The sequence below is a fragment of the Gavia stellata genome, chromosome 14, assembly GCF_030936135.1.
Source record: "Gavia stellata isolate bGavSte3 chromosome 14, bGavSte3.hap2, whole genome shotgun sequence".
Classification (NCBI taxonomy): domain Eukaryota; kingdom Metazoa; phylum Chordata; class Aves; order Gaviiformes; family Gaviidae; genus Gavia; species Gavia stellata.
The window spans coordinates 16,421,312-16,440,573 of record NC_082607.1 but is presented as its reverse complement, the minus strand read 5'-3'; the positions used below and the strand labels follow the sequence as shown (position 1 = coordinate 16,440,573).

The 19,262-nt window shown below is 40.0% G+C and overlaps 1 protein-coding gene across 1 annotated transcript in view; it reads left to right on the top strand.

The window, feature by feature from the left end:
* IL1RAPL2 (interleukin 1 receptor accessory protein like 2) overlaps nucleotides 1–19,262 on the top strand; it is a 381,828-nt gene that overhangs the window by 203,660 nt on the left and 158,906 nt on the right. Inside the window, exons 3-4 of the mRNA XM_059824474.1 lie at nucleotides 611–797; nucleotides 6,494–6,647. Of these exons, the coding sequence (XP_059680457.1) occupies nucleotides 611–797; nucleotides 6,494–6,647 (341 nt within the window). The remainder of the gene's footprint in view (nucleotides 1–610; nucleotides 798–6,493; nucleotides 6,648–19,262) is intronic.

The window sequence follows — 19,262 nt, the reverse complement described above, 5'->3', positions numbered from 1 at the left end:
TTTATCTTGACCCACAAGCCTTTTCATCTTATTTTCTCCTTCCCATCCTTTTGAGGGGGAGTGAGAGAGCAGCTGGGTGGGTGGCTGGCAGCCGGTCCAGGTCAACCTACCACAGTATCACATGTTGGAGGATTTTATGTAGCAGTTCTTTCAGGGGGAGGAATTCTTCCTGCATGATGTGCTTTAACATCCAGCACATAACCCTTCTTCTCAAATGTATAGCACTGTCTCCTGGAGTGAAATCTCCTGAAGGTGGGAGAGGAGGAGTGTGTGTGACACACAGAGGAAACGGGACAGTGTTTCCTGACCAACATTTGAGATTCCAACAGGTTACTGTGTTCGTAGATTTGCAAGCTCAAAAGAGCTGCTGTGCTGCGTTAGATCACTTGTCAACAAAATTTCTACAGGGTTCTTCATAGTAAATCAGAAATGAGCCTTTACATTTTCTAGTAGTACCTCTGTGTTGGAAACAAACAGCATGACAGTCACTATTTGAATGTGTCGCTGAAGTGTCTGTGAATATGAGAGCTTAACAAAGAAACTTACTGTGCTGAAACAAACATGGTAAAAAGGAGGTAGGATAAATGAAAACATCTTTCTGTTCCTGCAGAAACTCAACATATTGCATGAAGGTGTCCATGTCTTTGACGGTAGCTGAGAATGAATCTGGGCTTTGCTACAACAGCAAGATCAGATATCTGGAAAAATCAGAAGTCACTAAGAGAAAGACAATCTCCTGTCCTGATATTGAGGATTACAAAACAGCCAGTCAAGAGCCAGATGTGGTGTGGTACAAGGTAACTATTGCTGTCTTGCTGCTATTGTGCTGAAACTATACAAAACTTCCACTGTTTTCACTCTGAGGCATAGAGATGGCCTTTTCTGAGCCTGCAGTGGTTTGTGACTGGTCTGAAGCATGCTTTCCCAGTATTACAGAAGTAAGACTAAAGTACAGGGAAAACTCCCCAGCATGGTCATTGTCCAACAGAAGTCAGCATCAATGAGGATGTTCTGTGCAGGAGGTCGCATGATTCCTCCGATAGCAATACCATGCTGCCAAACCACTGTGCCTCTGTACCAGTTCCCACCTTGGTGGGATGTCTCCCTACCTGATAGTGTAGTAGAAACAAAGGGAGGCAACCTACAATGGAGCCAAAGGTGTATCAGCACCACCAACTTCAGTAGCGTTACCCAATTAATTTTTATGAAGTTTGTTGAGTAATTTTGCCAAGACTTGTTCATTTTTACCGAAGTCTGCTGGGTAATTTCACAGAGATGCGTTTACTTTTGCTGAGGTTCATTGAGTAAATTTACTGAGGTCTGGTAATTTTACCTGAGGTCTGTTAGATACTTTGACTACTTGGCAGGTAGCTTGGGTGGCTGTACCTTCTCCAAGGACTGTCAAGTACCGCACGCCACTTTCAGCAGCAGATATATAGGTGATGTGCTTCTGTAGCTCCCCAAGAAAACAGGAGAATGACTAAAATATGGGTTGTCAGGCAGACATCAGGTACTAAAACCATGGCAAGGTCTGGCAAATTTTACCCTTGCCTGGACCGGACTGAAGTCTGATATTTGAAAAGCCCTTGGGTACGAGTTGCTGCAAGAAACAATGGAGAAGAATAAAGAGCTGAGAGTCAGAGGGAACAAGAAATAGCATGGCCAGCAGGAGTAGGGAAGTGATCGTGCCCCTGTACTCAGCACTGGTGAGGCTGCACCTCTAATACTGTGTTCAGTTTTGGGCCCCTCACTGCAAGAAGGACATTGAGGTGCTGGAGTGTGTCCAGAGAAGGGCGACAAAGCTGGTGAGGGGTCTGGAGCACAATGAGGAGTGGCTGAGGGAGCTGGGGTTGTTCAGTCTGGAGAAGAGGAGGCTGAGGGGAGACCTTATCGCTCTGCACAGTTACCTGAAAGGGGGTTGTGGTGAGGTGGGTGTTGGTCTCTTCTCCCATGTAACTAGCAATAGAACGAGAGGAAATGGCCTCAAGTTGCACCAGGGGAGGTTTAGACTGGATATTAGGAAAAATTTCTTTACTGAGAGAGTGGTGAGACACTGGAATAAGCTGCCCAGGGAAGCGGTGGAGTCACCATCCCTGGAGGTGTTCAAAAAACATGTAGACGTGGCACTGTGGGACATGCTTTAGTGGGCATGGTGGTGTTGGGTTGATGGTTGGACTTGATGATCTTAAAGGTCTTCTCCAACCTTAATAATTCTGTGATTCTGTGAAGAGGAAGAGCTCAGTGGGGTCTGTGGAAAAAAGAGTTTGGGTTGTAGGGAAAAAGGCAGAATGAGTTTAGGGCAAACTTGATTCAGGTAATGAAGACAGACACACACAAACTAGTTAAATCCTAAATTTTGAGTGCTTGATTTGCCAACCTTAATAACGTTCTTTAAAGATAGTTATTTTATGTGAAATAAGTCATATGTGCAGAGCTGCAGATTTTTTTCCTCCTTAGCAGGTTGCGTCAGAAAAGAGCAATTATAAAAGTTGTCATCTACTTCTATTTTTTGCAGAAATCTCACATGTTCTATCTTATAGTAACAAAACGTGTGCCCACTGTTAGTATAAACAAAGTTTTTCTTTCAGCCATTGAAGCTGTTTCTTTCAGCCTATGGGTGGATACCTGCAGTACTGTTCATACATAAAATATATGTATTCAGTTAAGTCTGAAATCTTGGAGAAAAGAAGGTACCAGAGAGAAGGTGTTTCTTGCCCTATCTACCTAGGTATCACTGAACACCAGATCACTGAAGATCTCATTTTTTTGCAAGAGCACACTGCAAAAATAGTCTGGCAGGAATAATCTTCAGCTGTCATGGAGCAGAAATCAGTCTAAGGACAACCCCACATCAACGATGCTTTGTGCTGACCAGGAAAGGGAACGAAAGGGTCTTTGTTCCATATACCCACACGTGTTATCTGGGTTGCACACACAGATGTGTGACACCAGGCTGGAGTGTGACAGCTGACTGACAAGTCATCACTGTGGTGAAATTGAACAGAATTGATGTGGTTGGATGATAACAGTGAGACAGTCAAAGTTGACAATCTTTAGTCTGGCTTCATAATGAAAAGAGACATTAGTGGAATAACCTACAACATATACCTCCTTATCCATAACTAACAATAAGGTGCTTTCAGTTCAGTTCTTAGACAACACCTATGTTATCTGGACCTGAGTCAGGAAGCTCAGTAATGTGAAATGTCAATATTAATGTTATGCGGAAGGTATATATGTCAGGTTATCCCTTGAAACTTATTCCTGAAACGGGGTTTTGGAAAAATATTCTAGAGGGTATTATGGTACTAATAGTTATTAGAATTCTGCCTATTTGAAAGAGTGTAAGTCCAGTTTCTAGAAAATATATAATTACTTGGATTTCAAAATAATTTGATGAGTACTGGGGCAACCCCTACAAACCTCAGTCTGGGACTTAAGATCGTGCTGTGTGAGGCAACGTGTGTAACAAAGAGCCAGTCCCTTCTCCCGAAGAACACTGTAAAGTGATATTCCACTTTAGGATCTGACCCTCACCTTCTGAAGAAGGCATCTGTTTCCAGTCATAGCACACTGGATCCTCAAGATTTTCCCTTCTGCCTTTGTGATTGAGTTTGACATGTACATGAAGGTGTAATCGGCCATCTTCTTGTGTAAATCTGCCCCAGAGGCATTGGGCACAATTCCTTTTCATTATGCTAAAATATTTAGAGAAGGTCTTCATCTGCGGGAGAGCATAAGTTGTCCAAAATAGAACAGTAAATAAATAAATATGAGGAAGTCGTCGAGGTTCCTTCTTTATACCTTTGGCTGAAAAGAGAAATCATTGTGTTCATGAGAACCTGCCAGTTCGCTGGTAGTTGGGGAGTTTGGACTTGTGACTGATAAAATACCATCAGACAGGACAGTAATGCACACACCGTGTGCAGGACTTGCCCTGCCTTCTGGAAGGCTTCTCTATGTGGAGGGATTAATGAATCTGAGCCAATAATTGCATCAATTTACAGGCAGCTAACTGTAATTTAAACACAGTCTTAAAATAATTATGCCTGAATAGATTTCCACATACACACCTGATAAGTAATAAAACATTGCCATGAGGATTTGTTTTAACAGTAGTATGAACTTCACTTCTGGCTAGAATTACACTGCATGAAATATTTATTTTTAAAGATTTCCACAATTAATGCCATTGATATACAGGCAGCTCTGTTACTCCTCTTAGAACTGTTTTGACAGGAAGTATAAGGATTTTTTTGAAATAAATGTATGTGTCAAGGCATGATTGAATGAATGGGTTTTAACAGTAAGAGCAGTTTCATGAAAAATCAGCTGACAGAGGAAGAAAGGTATATTACATCTAGAATGGGGAGTCTTAATCCATTTCCACCATCTCTTTTCTACTTCTGGGTTGAAGGAAGGGCTGTGAAAACAATCAAATGTCAGGTGAAGGACAGGTAGTTGTTATCTACCCTACAAAAAACAGAGTTGTTGAAGTGCTGCCACTTAAATTTCAAGGAAGAGAAAAAGAAGCATAATAGTGCTCAACTTAATTATTGGGGGGAAAAAACCCAAAATATTTAAGATGTCTAAAGAGAATAAATAGGCTAGAAAAAGAAACTTTCAGATTCTTCTAGCAGGTAAACATGGTGCAAAAGCAGAAAAGATCAATTAATTGGTTAAACAAGCAACAGTCATACCACTGAGCACCTAACTTTTTAGAGAAATTAGCAGACCTCTGACAGTAAAATCTAGATTGTTTCCACAGTATGAAGACTAATTAGATTTTTTTTTTTAATTGGTTTGTTTCTCGGCCATTTTTGATGCTTAAAATACAAATTGTTATGATTTTCCAGCTTCTCCCCTTTATTGCTTTTAGTTTTGTGGATTGAACTAATCTGTTGACTAGACAAGATTACACTTTCCTTACAACTGTACTTTGGAAACAGAAAGATAACCTGAACACTCAGTTGCCTGCAGTAGAATTGCAGTTTTGGTATTCAAAATCTGACCACATTGTAACTGAATTTGGCCTGCTAGGGGTAGGGATAAATGCTTCAGTGCTCCATTTTCAAGTGCAAGGCCAAAAGCTCACAGTCCCATCTTTTTATTTCTTTATTATTATCCTTTAATTTAGAAACTGACACTGTGGATTTGGAATGAGTATGGAGTCCCATGAAAAAATAATGTTTGTGTCATTCTGATCTTTTGCTGTCATGCAATATATTTGCATGTCAATGTATTGTCTTGTTTGGTTGTTTTCTTAAGAGAAAGCTTTGTTCTATTTTGTTTGCTGTATTTCTGGCACTGCTGTTGCAGACCAGCAGAAAATGGGGCATAGGTCTGGGCTATTTACACAAATCTTTTGAAGTTGCTGAGCCTGATGTAACTGGTGCGAGATTGTTAGCTGCAGTCTGAGAACTTATTCCATGTTGCCACCTTGAGAGAGAGAATAGAGGGGCATTAAAGGTACTCAGGCCCAATGTTGCTTTGTGTGCTCTGGGTAGAGAATTAGCCAGAGCCTCCAGAATTGTTGGGAGTAACGACTGTTTTAGAGACCTGAGAAATGTGTGATTTTGTTTGCAGGCAGAACAGGCTTGATGTTAAAGTTATTGAGAGACAATAAAAATATAATCTTAAGGTATCATTTTAAAGAGACAATGATCACTCATGCCTGTGCTTTTAGTTCAGAGCATTCCAAGAGGTATTCAATCATGAGTATCATTAGCATAGAAAGTGACTGACCTGGCTGCAAGGACACAGTATGTTAGGAAGGGGAGAGCCTCTTCTGGCACTGTATCACACGCTATACAGAAGGACTCAAATGCTGTTCCAGTAGGACCACAATTCATAGTGATGAACCTAAATCTGCCAAATAACAGCTAAGGTCTGCCTGGCAAAGTCAGTGAGAGTTGCAGGCCATCAGTACCATGTACTCCATCAGAGGATGCACATGGGGGTGATGCTACAAAGAGCCCAGTCAGGGGCAAAGGCTGAATCACAGCTCATCAGGTGCCAGTGATAAGAACAAGAGCATAAGGAAACAAGGCTTCCTGAATTCTCTTGCTCACAAAACTGCTGCTGTTCTCCTGTTTTCTTCCTTAGGTAAATGGTTCTAGCCTGAGGCTGGGTGTAAAGTTTGCCTTCATGCTAACTGTTAACAGATATTGTCCTTACTCCCTTCAAACAGAGATGTACTTTAATGGTCCATCCTGAACTAGAGGTCTTGGCAGTTAACCATTGCTTCAGGGCACCATGTATTAAACACGGCCCATGGGAATTACTGAACCTTAAAAAACATTTGTGTTTAATTTCTGTCTTCAAATTAATTCCAGTTTCAGATCTCTGTGCTTTCTGAAAATATATTTGAATTTGAATTGCAAAATGTATTGAGATGGTTGTTTACTTGTGTATAATACTGAAAATCTGATCAGGCAACACTGTCTTGTATCATACAAGCTGGGTAATTTTGGCAATGGATTTTTTTCTGCAGGAATGTAAGCCAAAAATGTGGAGAAGCATTGTAATTCAAAAGGGAAATACTCTCTTAATACAAGAGGTCCAGGAGGAAGATGGAGGAAATTATACCTGTGAACTGAAGTTTGAAGGCAAGCTTATACGAAGAACAGTTGAATTGAAGGTTACTGGTAAGAATCTTCGTTCTATGCCAATAGAAAAAATAAAGCTTTGAAATAATACGGAAAAGTGGTTTACACATGTCAGTGTGTCTATTTGAGAGAGGTAAGTCATAGCTGAGCAGTCCCAAACTAGGGGAAATTTATATCAAGATCTTATAAAATTCCACAGAAGACTACTTCTACCTTTTGCTCTGTACAAAAGCTGGAAAAGCTGGTTATAAAGCAAAAGGTAGAGAGGACCTAAGTCCACCCCGTGTGCTGGAAGTAATTCAGACTCCAGTTTTGTCTTCAGTGCTAAACAGAGGAAATGTTGACTAAATCTGTAAAACAGGCTTTTGGTGAGGTTTGTCCTAGAATAAAACACAGCCAAAAGAGACATCTTGAGTCATTAATTTTTTTTTTTTTTGAGCGATTGTTCCATATTTTTAAGCTTTGGTTTAATCTGTGATGATCAACTTCTCTAGTCTAGGGTTTGTTTTAGTGAAGAGTGTGGCACAACCTATTCCAAGAATGAAGTTAGGAACATTGGATTGTCAGGGGGGAAGCAACCTGCTTATCAGGAGATCATACATTGTATGTTTCTGAGTCCATGTAGTCAACAGTACTTTTCTGTCTCTTTTTGTCAAGTACCAGAAATGAATGGGTAAAATAGTATTTCCTACCAATATATTCCTGATCCCTTTCCATTCCACTATACTGTATGTTATCTATAATTATTATTTTGCCTTTGGTGTCTGTGGAACTTTGCAAGTATCTGAAAACAATTGACTTTTTTTCAGCCTTTTGCACAAAACCATATAAACAAATGGTTAGGTATTTTCTGCCTGTGTTTCGACATACTGATTAAGATGGGGTCCTACTTAAAGCGGTGATAAGTAGAATTTTACTTTCTTACATCACACTGAATTAGTCCATATATTTCTAATGTGTTCTTGAAATACGATTCTTTATTTTGAGTGAAATCCATTTTTCTTTTCTTATCATTATTCCTCATTTTAAATGAGTTCTTTTCCCTATGTGCCAGATTCATACATCATGTGATTCTTTATTGTCCGTTTTTGACCATGGACAGATCTCTAAAATATTGATTTGACCTACCTGACCCCAGACCTGTCAAATGAAGATATAATATCTGCCTTGTGGATATCCTAGGTAGCATGCTGGTCTTCAAACAGAATATGAACTAAGTTTGACAAAGTGAAAATGAGATGCACCTAATTCAATTTCCCATGATGGATATTCTTTAGATAACAGATACTCTATGCTCTCCCTCTCATCATGACCTTGCTAGAACTCATGTGTTCTCTTAATTATTTGAACAGTGTGGTATATTCATACTTCACAATTTAATGAATTTGTCCTAAACTAACTGTAGTATGTATTAAAGTTAATTGTTTTATTGAAATGTTTATGACCTGAATTATTAAAGATGTAAATACGGAATATGCAAGTGTTCTCCTTTTTGCAAAATGCTTGAGAACCAGGAGATGGTTGCCCTTGTAATTTGGTGTGAAATTAATGTTAAATTAAATTTCCTTTAGCTTATAAAAGCACATATGTTAGTAAACACCTTTTCCAGATTTAAGTGTTTGGGAGACATATCTGATGTTATGTGTTTGCTGGTTGAATCTCTCTAGATATCTGGAGTAGGCTAGTAAGCTTATGTAGATGACTGTCTGAAAATACGGATTAGAACTACGAATGTAATACATAGAACCATGTAAGCATATTATCTTATAGCTTGGTGCTTCACCAAGTTTGTTCCTCCTGTTTCTGTTTCAGTTTGTGAATTTTGTGTGCATGTGGGTTTAGATCTTTCTGGGCGAGAGGTCAAAGAAAACTCATACAACAACCAGCAGAGGATTACTTGTGTTGTGTGGCTGGCCACGGCGGGTGGAGGGTCCTGAGGCAGATCAGATCACACACTGGGAGCAGGTGCGTGACATACTCAGGGACCTTGTTGAAGATTATATCTTATGGGAGGCAGGAAGAAAACTACACACTGGTGTAGTTGTTGACACACATCCTGAAAGTTTGCTTTCCCTGGGGAAGGTGCAGATTTAGGTTGGAGGCACCTCTGGAGATCATCCCATCCAACCCCCAACTCAAGCAGAATCAGCCACAGCAGGCTGCCCAGGCCTGTGTCTGGTCAGGTTTTGATTATATCTGAGGATACAGACTCCACAACCTCTCTGGGCAAGGCTGCCACAGTGTTCAACCACCCTCACAGTAAAACAGATTTTTCTTACGTTTAAACAGAATTTCTTTTATTTCGGTTTGTGTGCCCATTGCCTCTTATTCTTTCACTGGGCGCTGTTGAGAACAGTCTGGATCCATCTTCTTTACACCTTCCCACCAGGTGTTTTATACACATGGATAAGATCCCCATGAGCCGCCTTTTCTCCAGACCAACCTACCCCAGCTCTCTCAGCCTTGTAGGACAGGTACTCTAGTCCCTTAATCATCTTTGTGGCCCTTCACTGGGCTCATTCCAGTATGCCCATGTCTTTTTTGTGGTGGGATTGGTGTTGCACTGGGCCACATTATTCACCTGTCTGAAAATTGAGTTCTCATCAAAATACTGTACCAGGAGGAGCTAGGGAGGGACCAGGGCTCAGATGGCTGAACCTGCTGATCTTTATAAATCACTGTTAGCAAATACTGCTGAAGGCTTACCAGCAAAGCTGTGGTAGAATTGTCCCTGCTAGCCTGCAATGCAGATGTGGAGAAAAGGATCTTGCCTACTGTTATTTTCTGCAGGAACTTTCTAATGCTGTTACTTATTAACATGCCTGAATTGGTATTTATTGTCAAGTGCCTGAGTTCCTCTGACAATACAGATTTTGAACAGCAAGACCCTGTTGGCCGCTGCTAGCAGCCATGGTAACCTGAAATTGTTATTAGAGTAAAGAGTTATTCTGAAAGTGAAACAGGCAACTCCACATCTCCCTCGAGCAAGGAGAGCTGCACTGCCATGAAGAGAGAGGCGGTTGGGTTAGATTCCCTGTAGTCTTTCAGGCATTTGCTAAAGTACACGATACTTGAAATACCAGTCAAGTCAATTAAGTTATTCACTTTATCTCTTGATTGTAAAAGAAGGATCTTTGCTTTATTGAAGTTGCATCAAATCTGGTACATGAAGGTTTTAGTCCTTTCTGGAGATTCTGGTAGTTATGGAAGTGGCAATATGAAAAAACTGATATTCATACATAAGTGCAGTATGGGCATCTAAAGATTGAAACTTGAAATCGGAATAAATGCAGTGCTGACATAGCAGAAGTTGGAATAACGGAAAGCTTCGGGAAAATTTGAAGGTGCAGAAGCCAGAAGCACCATTTTAACTTGCTGTTGGAAAAGGTAATCAGAAGAGTTAATGATATCCCAGGACTAATGCAACAGCTTTGCTGAAGATGTGATCCCACAAGGCAGCCTGATCAAAGTTAATTGCAGACAAGAGAGCAGTGGTGGACTAAGTGAAGAATGACTGTGTATTTGGTATTCATATTAGTGTTGCTTAAGCATTTATTTCAAGTAGAGTCTGCTAGGTGAGACTTTTAATTAGGGTCAAAGCCCTGCTCTTATTAGTTAGTTATCCAGTTGTCGTGTTTTAATCCCAGCTAGCAACTAAGCACCACACAGCCACTCACTCACACCCCCCATGCCCCAGAGGGATGGGGGAGAGAATCGGGAAAGTAAAAGTGAGAAGGCTTGTGGGTTGAGATAAGAACAGTTTAATAAATGAAATTAAATAAAATGAAGTAATAATAATAATAAAAATTGTAATGAAAAGGAAAACAACAACAACAATAAAAACCCCAAGACAGACAAGTGATGCATATGAAAACAATTGCTCACCACCCTCCAACCAATGCCCAGCCTGTCCCCAAGCAGCAGTCTCCCGGCCAGCTTTCCCCCTGGTTTATATACTGAGCATGATGTCATATGGTATGGAATATCCCTTTGGTCAGCTGGGGTCAGCTGTCCCGGCTGTGTCCCCTCCCATCTTCTTGTGCACCCCCAGCCCACTCACTGGTGGGGTGGTGTGAGGAGCGGAAAAGGCCTTGACGCTATGTAAGCGCTGCTGGGCAATAACAAAAACATCTCTGTATTATCAACACTGTTTTCAGCACAAATCCAAAACACGGCCCCATACTAAGTACTGTGAAGAAAATTAACTCTATCCCAGCCAAAACTAGCACACCAGTGGTCATTTAAGCAAAATTCCAGTGAAGTCATCAGAGTTATTAGAAGGTGCTGCCTTAACTTTTTCCTGTGCCAGAGTGTTGGGACAGTTGCCTGAGTGGCCGTGGCTGTGCAAGGGAGCTGCAAGGACAGCATGTGCCAGTCCTCAGGCACTGCTTTCCTCAGATCCAGTCTTGCCTTCTCACTTTTGCAGACCCAAACAGAAGATCTTACTGGCTCAGTTAGAGGTAGAAGGTGAGTTCCTGCTCCATTTTTTCTTCCTGTGACTAAGCCATGGTATTAGCTACTATGGGATAATTTGTAAGAAAAAATCTCTGGAGTTATAGATGGAAGCGGAAAGCCATCAAGGTAATGCCTGGCCACAGTAAGAAAGACAGAGATCTGAGTTGTATTAGTAGACAAGCAGAGCACAAAACAAACAGGTAAAATGGCATTTATAGAAAGGGGTAGTTGGACTACACATGGAGTACTGTAGGTGGCTGGCAATGTTATCGTATGGCTTCGACGGTTAAGGTACGGGCAAGTGTGATTAAGATGATAAAAGGCTTCAGAGGCTATAGCTCTTTGGGGTTGTAAGGAAAAGGCTTGCAGCCTAGAATATATTTGAAAATTATTTTGACACTAAGTATTTATAGGGACAAAATCCTGAGCTACAATACAGCACTAATGAGCAATGCCTAAATCTTGGTGTTTGGGTGCATTTAACAATAATAGATTGTCAACAAAACAGCGTTTTCATCACTACTTCTTCATGGGTTTGTTATATTATGCAGACAGATGTGAAACAAGTCTCGTCAGCCTTTTTTGCTGAAGAAACATGACAACAACGTATCTCTTAGCAAGTGACATGTAACCCTTCAGTCTATGTAAAAAAAAAAAGCTTTTTTTTTTTTTTTTTAAATTTCACTTTGCTTCTTGGTAGTTTTGTTGTGGACAAACAAGTGAGATTAGCAACTGTGATCCAGGGTTCTAAAGCCTAAAAATGTAACAGAAACTCAGTTTTTAATTAGATAATAAATTAGAGTGCACCCACATGGAAAAAAATGGACATACTAATAAAAAGTTACAGATAATCAACAATATCAGAATTTATAAGTTTTTAATAAAATTAAAGCATTTTAATTAGTATTGTTAAATGCCAGTGTTTATTGAAGAACAATAACAGATTAAAAGAAAACCCCAAACATAGAAAGTCCTGTTGTTTTTGAAAGGCAATTCAGGCAACCTCCTGCTTTCCCCAGCCCTGTGATCCAGTTCACTCTGTCTTGATACATAGCAATGTTTCCATAGCTTTTGGGATGAAAAGGTGCAATTGAGAAAAATACCTGCTATGTTTACCTGCTGCTTCAGCACTCTTTTTTTGGTTTGGAACACTGGTTTGTAAGGAGAGAGGCTTAGAAGAAGATGTAAGCAAATGTACGTTGGAGGTTGGGGAAAGGGTGACCCCCCTGAGAAAGGAGCAAGTCCTGCTCTCACAGCGTGGCCAAGGTGTCCCCTGGCAAGTGGGGCTATATTGCAGGGATGTGCTTTTCCATGGCCATGCTAGTGGGAGAGGTTGCTTTGTTCTTTCTGCTCCTCGTGAAAAGAGGTGATTTGTGAACTTGTACTGGTGAATTATTTTCCAGTTTGACAGCAGAAGGTGGCCATCTGACCAACTTCCTAAACTGCTGGTGATGGATTGGACTGACATGCAGGAATTACTGGATCACTCTGTCCAGCAGCCCCATCCTCCAAGTTTCCTTCAACCTCTACTCTGTCATATTCTTCATAGGCTGTTAAAATGCCTGGCGGTTCCTAAAAGTCATTTATGCAGCAATATTTGTTTTGACCGTTGTAAATGACAAATTATTCCACATGGCTACATGAATTGAATGATTCTGCCTGAACTCACTCTTTGCTCATAGTTTTTCAATTAAATTCTTTCAAATCACATTACACTGCCCACTTTTCAAATTACACCTGCTGCTGTTGCTGGATTTTGTTTGTGTGTTTGGGACCCCTTTATTAGCACAAGCAATTGATGGTGATTTGCTATTGTTAAGCCAAGGAGGTGAATTGGATTTAAAAATGCAAATGATTAGTCATGCTCTCCAGCAGCGCTAGGGACATACAGAGACAAAGTACCACAGAATAAGTGAGGATATGAGCTAAAAGTACATCCACTATTTGGTGGTAGTTGCTTTTATGCACATTTTTAAGCCTCTGTAAACTGGGTATGCTTTTTTACATTATTTGTAGTGGAGTCTAGTGACACATTGGCAGGAATCTATGGCTGCTGATCAGTACAAATTTACACGTGTAGTAATCTGTAAGTGCACCCTAAGCCTTATCAGTTTATAGTAGATAAAGTGTTAGCAACAGAATCATACAAACGACATGTTGACTGACAACATTTTTGGCTGTTGACAATTTCCAGAACAACTACAGCAAGAAGTGTTAAGATAAATTAAAAGCTTATTTGAACTGAACTGAAATATGTCCTTTGGAATTCAGATGATTATAAGGGATTTACTTCTATAATGTAAAATGTAAGAATTGTTATTTGCTTAAAAATCTGAAAACATTTAATTACAATTCTATCCCAAAAGCATTATGTTTTGGCACAAGCAGTTTAGTAATCTGCAATGAATTTATGAAATGTTTCAGTATTGCTTAAGTAGTTACTTATCCAAAAAACAGTTTAGCTCTAAAAGGTCACTGAGCTCTGAATATCGTTGTGCAGATGGGAATTGGATATACATAAAAGCAGGGCCAGTGTAAGACGCAGGGTAAAAAAGCAGGTGGCTAAGGAATAAAAGTGGATGAACTGAAAGTATTCAGCAGAGTTTTCTGCAGCAAGAGGTGCTGTACTAAGGACATGCCTGTCACACAAAGCTCTGGTCTGTGGGGATTCCTAAGTCAACTCTGAAGGAGCTTTTTCAGCAGAGCTAGTTAACATGTTTGTATGGCTTCTGGTACCCAAAGTAACTCTGATGTCTCTGCCTGTCATTGCACTCTGTAGAGAGGGCAGAGCCTCTGGGTCCTGGTGGAGGCTGGATGTGCTCTCACCCTCCCGTGATTGCTTCAGTCTAAGTGCCTTTTCTTTGGGGATGGAATGAAATAGCTATTGTTACCACCGTTTTATCATCAAATAAGGCAGTAACGTGTCAATTGGAGCACTGTGTGGAAATAACATCCATTTCAGTTTATGTAATTTTAACATCAAAGATCATATTGCAACATTTTGTATTTCTTATTTTGTTTTGTCAAATTACTTCTTTTTTGTGAGCCAAGAGATACTAATTTGATTTATGGATGTATAATTTTTAATAATGCATGTAGCTACTAATGTATATTACTAGAATCTTTCAGCATTCCTGAAATCAGATGTTTTGATATTTCCTATTAAAATTTTTTAATTTATATTTAGAAAAGAAATTAAATTGCTATTTCATAGGAAGTTTCTTGTGAAATGCCAGAATTTTCACCAAATGCAGATGCTAGTTCCTGGCAGCACTAGGCATCTCACCTAATCCCTGGGATCTGGGAGTTGCTTGGAGTGCAGGGGTATTTTCATTGCTGATTTTGACCAGTAGATCTGGTGAGAGCTGCTAGCTCCCCTCTCTCTTATTTATTTGTATTTTCAAACATGGGTCAGAGTGGCTGTTGTCTCAGATAAAGCAGAAAACATTTCAAGGAAAGCCTAAAGCAGCCTGTGAATTCTCCTGACGAAACAGACTGAAAAGCACTCCAAGGTAAAACGTGGTGATGTGTGTATGGTGTGAGTTAGCCTGGCCTTCAGGGTTTACTCCTCTTTGCATGCTTGTGTCGCCAGTGCTGATGGGGATGGGAAGTGGTTGCTGCATTTGGAGCTGTTTCCCTTTTCCTGGAAACAGCTGCTCCTTCTAGAGAGCTCTTTTTTTAGCTCTACATATCAAGTGAAAAATTCCCTCTCTTTAGGGTTCAACAGGATTGTATTGCATCTGAAGTGGTGTTGAAGCTGTCAGCAGCTGTTGGATCCGGGAACATGCTTTTCCTTCTTTCCTTTCTCTCCTGGCTTGGCAGCTTTAGCCCTTCTTTCCCCACCATGGACAATGTTCAGTTCATGCTCAGTGCTTGGCAGTCCTCTCCACTCTCGACATATGGCCTAGGGTGCCTGGCCTCCGTCATATCCCATGCGAGTGCTCTAGCTAGAGCTCTCTCTTGGCAGGAAATGTGCTGTTTCCAGCCGAAGGCCCAACTTCTGCTCTCCCTAACTTCACGGGGAGCTGCTGGAGTGCAGTCAGAGAACACTGGCACTTTCTACTTTAGAGCCCAATTTTGTACTTAACAAGATATTTTTATCCATAAGCAATAACTCCCTCCCATACTTAGTGATATGGACAGCAAATCACTGTGCAAAATGCTTCCGGAGTAAGGGGGTGATAGATGTTTGCACCCTGTTTCCTTGGCTGATGTGAGGCCATATCTCACGCCTTGGCCTCAGGAGGATGCAGGGAGGAGGGGGCTCACGCTGTGACTTCCCTGACCTCTGCCTGTGTGCCGCATCGGCCTTTAGGTATCATTCTCTAATCATCTCACAAGATAAGATATAATGATTAACCAACCAGAGCTGCTGAGCTCAAAATAAAGTATGCATTTTCAGATTTTCATCAAACATAGCGTAAGCAGTTAGGGTGGATAAGCAGCTGGTAAGATTTTCACAGTGACTTATATTTCCTTTTTAAGTCATGGCGTTAGCACATGCCATTGGCCAATGGACTATATTTATAGTTGTAGAGGCAGCAGGGCCTTCTTTCCTTCTGGAAAACACATTTTAACATTTTTTTTGTGACAGAACTTTTACCAATATTTGAGTCCAAAGGAGAATAAATGAAAAAAATGTAGAGAAACCTATTGTTGGGGGGAAAATATTTACAAAAACAAAAGGCAAAGAGAAAAGCAGCTTGCTTGTGACTACAGTTTAATCACTGTGGAAAGGAGATACTTTTTTAATTCAGAGAGAAATCTTGAAGTGAAGAAGTCAAATCTGCAGAAATTCTCTACTTCTGGGAGGGATACTACAGATTGTTTGGGAACAGAAAATCCTTCCTGTTCCCTTCTAATGTTGACATGTTAAAATACATAACATTTGCATCATATCTGAAGTGACATTTTCTTGCTGCTATAACTTACACATTTCCATAGCAAGACTTCATCTCTTCTCCCTGTTTGCAATATCTTGACACAGTTAGGGAATCACTTTTTCATTAAATGCAAAGGATAGGAAAAACCTGCCCAAATTAAGTTTTTACTGGGAGTCCCAAACTTTAAAAGACCTTTAGTAGGAGATACTGTTCTTAACATTTCCTCTGCTGCATTTTCATATAAATGATGCATTGCATCTTCTAGAATTTTTATTTTCTAAAGGAAACCTTCCTTTTTGTGACAGAAACCAAGCCAGAAATGGGTTAAGTGCTGACAAATACAGTACAAAAAGACCAGGAAATGAATTTCACAGCTGGGTTCTCAAACCATTGCTGAAATAACTGTCTATTTAAAGCTACATATAGGAAGTGCCAAAAATTAGAGTTTTCTTTTGATATATTTTATGTGATTTGTATTAATTTTTATCAAGGTCCTTGTTTTGTAAATATTAGGTTTCTTTTTCTTACAGTAAAGTATTTATCTTAAACCTCTGATTTGGATTCTGACTTGTTACATGTCTGGCCAGCAGCATCCCATTAACTGCTGTAGACAGCTAAGCATGTTTCTGTGGTCAAAGCACACTTAATAGCCACTAATTTCTATAGCGACTTTAATTTTTCTAGCTACCTCAGGCAAACCCAGTGTGATCCAGAAAGAGAAATGTGGCCATTTGCTTTTTACCACATTTGGAAAATGGAGCAATTTCTCTGCCTCTTTCAGAGTGTTCCTTGTTCAACCATGCAAAAACCCCAACATAAATCTGCAGGAACTTCTGTGTCTGTGGAGAGTCAACAGGAAAATTCAATCTAGAGTGAGGTATCAGTACAATGCAAGTGCCCATTCACCTGGAAGAAGTGACACAGGCAGTCATGTTCTGTCATTTAACATCTCCTTTTCACCTGACACCCAGCAAGGTCCTGATAAATTGACCTAACTCTGCTGGTTTCAAGAGCACCTCATCAAAGTCAGTAAGCTGAGGATCTGGACAGTATCTGAAGGATGCACGTGCCCATTCGCGGTTGCTGTGTGAACTGTGTCACTGTTGAAGTGACAACGCAATATATCCACAAGGATAAAAGCTCCTTCATTTTTGGTCCCTCAGATGATCCAGATTGATGACTTTCCCATTCACCAGAGTGACCTGTTAATATAGGGCTCATGAAAAACGAGTTTGGAAGATAAACATTAAGTATTACCTCCATATTTCCTGGAGAAAGTACAAGTTCTAAGGGCAATGAGAAATGTAGCAATATGCTGCAGTCTATGAATTATATATAGTGTCAGTACTCTTGGCACTTTACTTACAGCTTCACAAACTGCCTTCCTAGCTCATGAACATGCAAAGTAATTAGAATGGCAAATAGCATTAGTTTTTTATTGACCTGTGATGCCCCTTAGTTCTCTGTCATGTTCTTGAACATCATCTAGGTTTTTTCCTTCAACCCTAAATCACCAGTTTGCAGTTGATAGCATTGATTATTTGGTATTGTCTAATTTATTGATGTGGACAACCAAGGCTTCCACACTTGTTACGGTTGCTCATTTATCCAATGATCCGTCATTGTGCACAGCAACTGCAGCTTGCTGAATCACTTACTATATACTGTAACTGTCAGATATGAGCTCCCACTTTAAGAATTGCCTTTTATTCTGGGAGCTGCTGAGCCACATTCTCTAAGTGTATTGTTCTTTCAGTAGTGGAGGTGATTTAGTATAAATGATAGGATTGTGGGTTTTTTGCCCACAACAGTGAGGTAAAGCACAGCCACTGAAATAAACCTGTACATTTTCATTTCCTATATAAAAGAGGCTTCCTTCATCATGAAAGCGTAGGCTGGATGCTCATTCTTCTTTATTAATAATAGATAGGCAGATAGATGCACAGACATGGAGTAACGCTGCCCCTGAAACCATTTTGCTAATGGTAAAATAGATACACATGAGTGAGCAGATTGCTTTACCCACTAAAAATGCAGTCTTCCCACCCTCCCAGAGAAACATTGCAAATTTTGACTAATGTTTTGTCTCGTAAGAAAAGCGTGAGAATAGGAAGCAATGACTATCTAGTTCTTTTGAAATGTCTGGAGAAATTTTAACAGGTGAACTGTAGTAACTTTAGCTGGGGATTAGGGTTATGTTTTCTCAGCACAATGTTGACACCTTTCAGAGCTGGTTTATGCTGCATAGCACTTGTGGCTGAGTATATGGGCTGAAAAGTTCTGCTGTGGAAGGAATAGTGCTCACTACTGAATTGTCAGCATTATTTTCTTGCTGCACTTACGTGATCCTCAAAGGTGCCTTATTCAAGTGCCTGTTTGGCCTGACCCTGTTTAGCTTATGAGATCTGACAGTAGTAGTATTGCTTCAGGCTCTGATGTTACCCTTATGAAGTTCACCAGAAGACTGAAGCTAATAACTTACCAACGTTTGTTCTGTGCCTTGGAATTTTTCAGTTGAAAGGACATACAAAAATACGGTTGGTGTGTTAACTACAGCGTCTGTCTTTAATACCATGGAGCAGGCATGGAATGTATGTTCTTAATTTTTATCAGGATCAACCAAGCTATTTTTTGTCTTTGATAGTATTGATTGACCTCTTGTAAGCAGGAGAAAAATAAACGTTCAACTAAATTTGTATTCAGGTGTTTATGACTCCAGTCTGTTTCAAAGGGATAGGTAGCTACTAGGTTACATTAGACTTTCATGTAGTGACTTACTTACTGTATGTGTTGAGTAGTTTTTGCAATGCAAGCATGTTTCAGTAAATAAAATCAATTTGCAACCAATGGGAGGGGAACAGTAAGTGATTTAACTTTTCATCTTTTTCTTTGGCTTAAAATGAAAAGCTCTCAGAGGTATTGTTTATGACAAGCCCTGTGGGCTGAAGTACTCTGAGAAAGTGCAGGAAATATAAAGCGCAGAATTGCAAACCAAAATGATTTAACAGTAAAATTAATAAACAATATAGTTGTAATTTTGTAAGGCAGCTTTGAGTTCTTATCCTCTATTTTTTTCTGGTATAGCCCAGCTATGGACCTAAAGGATTGTTTATACTAGTAAAGGGCAGTGTGGTCTGTGTGGTCTCTGATTTTATTTTATCTTGGCTGGTGCTGGTTCTCTTGTGTGGGTACCGGTCTTCCAGGAACTGGTCTGAGATAATTTCATAATGGCTTGAGATGATAAAAGGCCTCCGGTTATGTCGAAGCAGACTAGATTGAAGCATCAGATGACTTTTCATCTTTATAGACTACATAT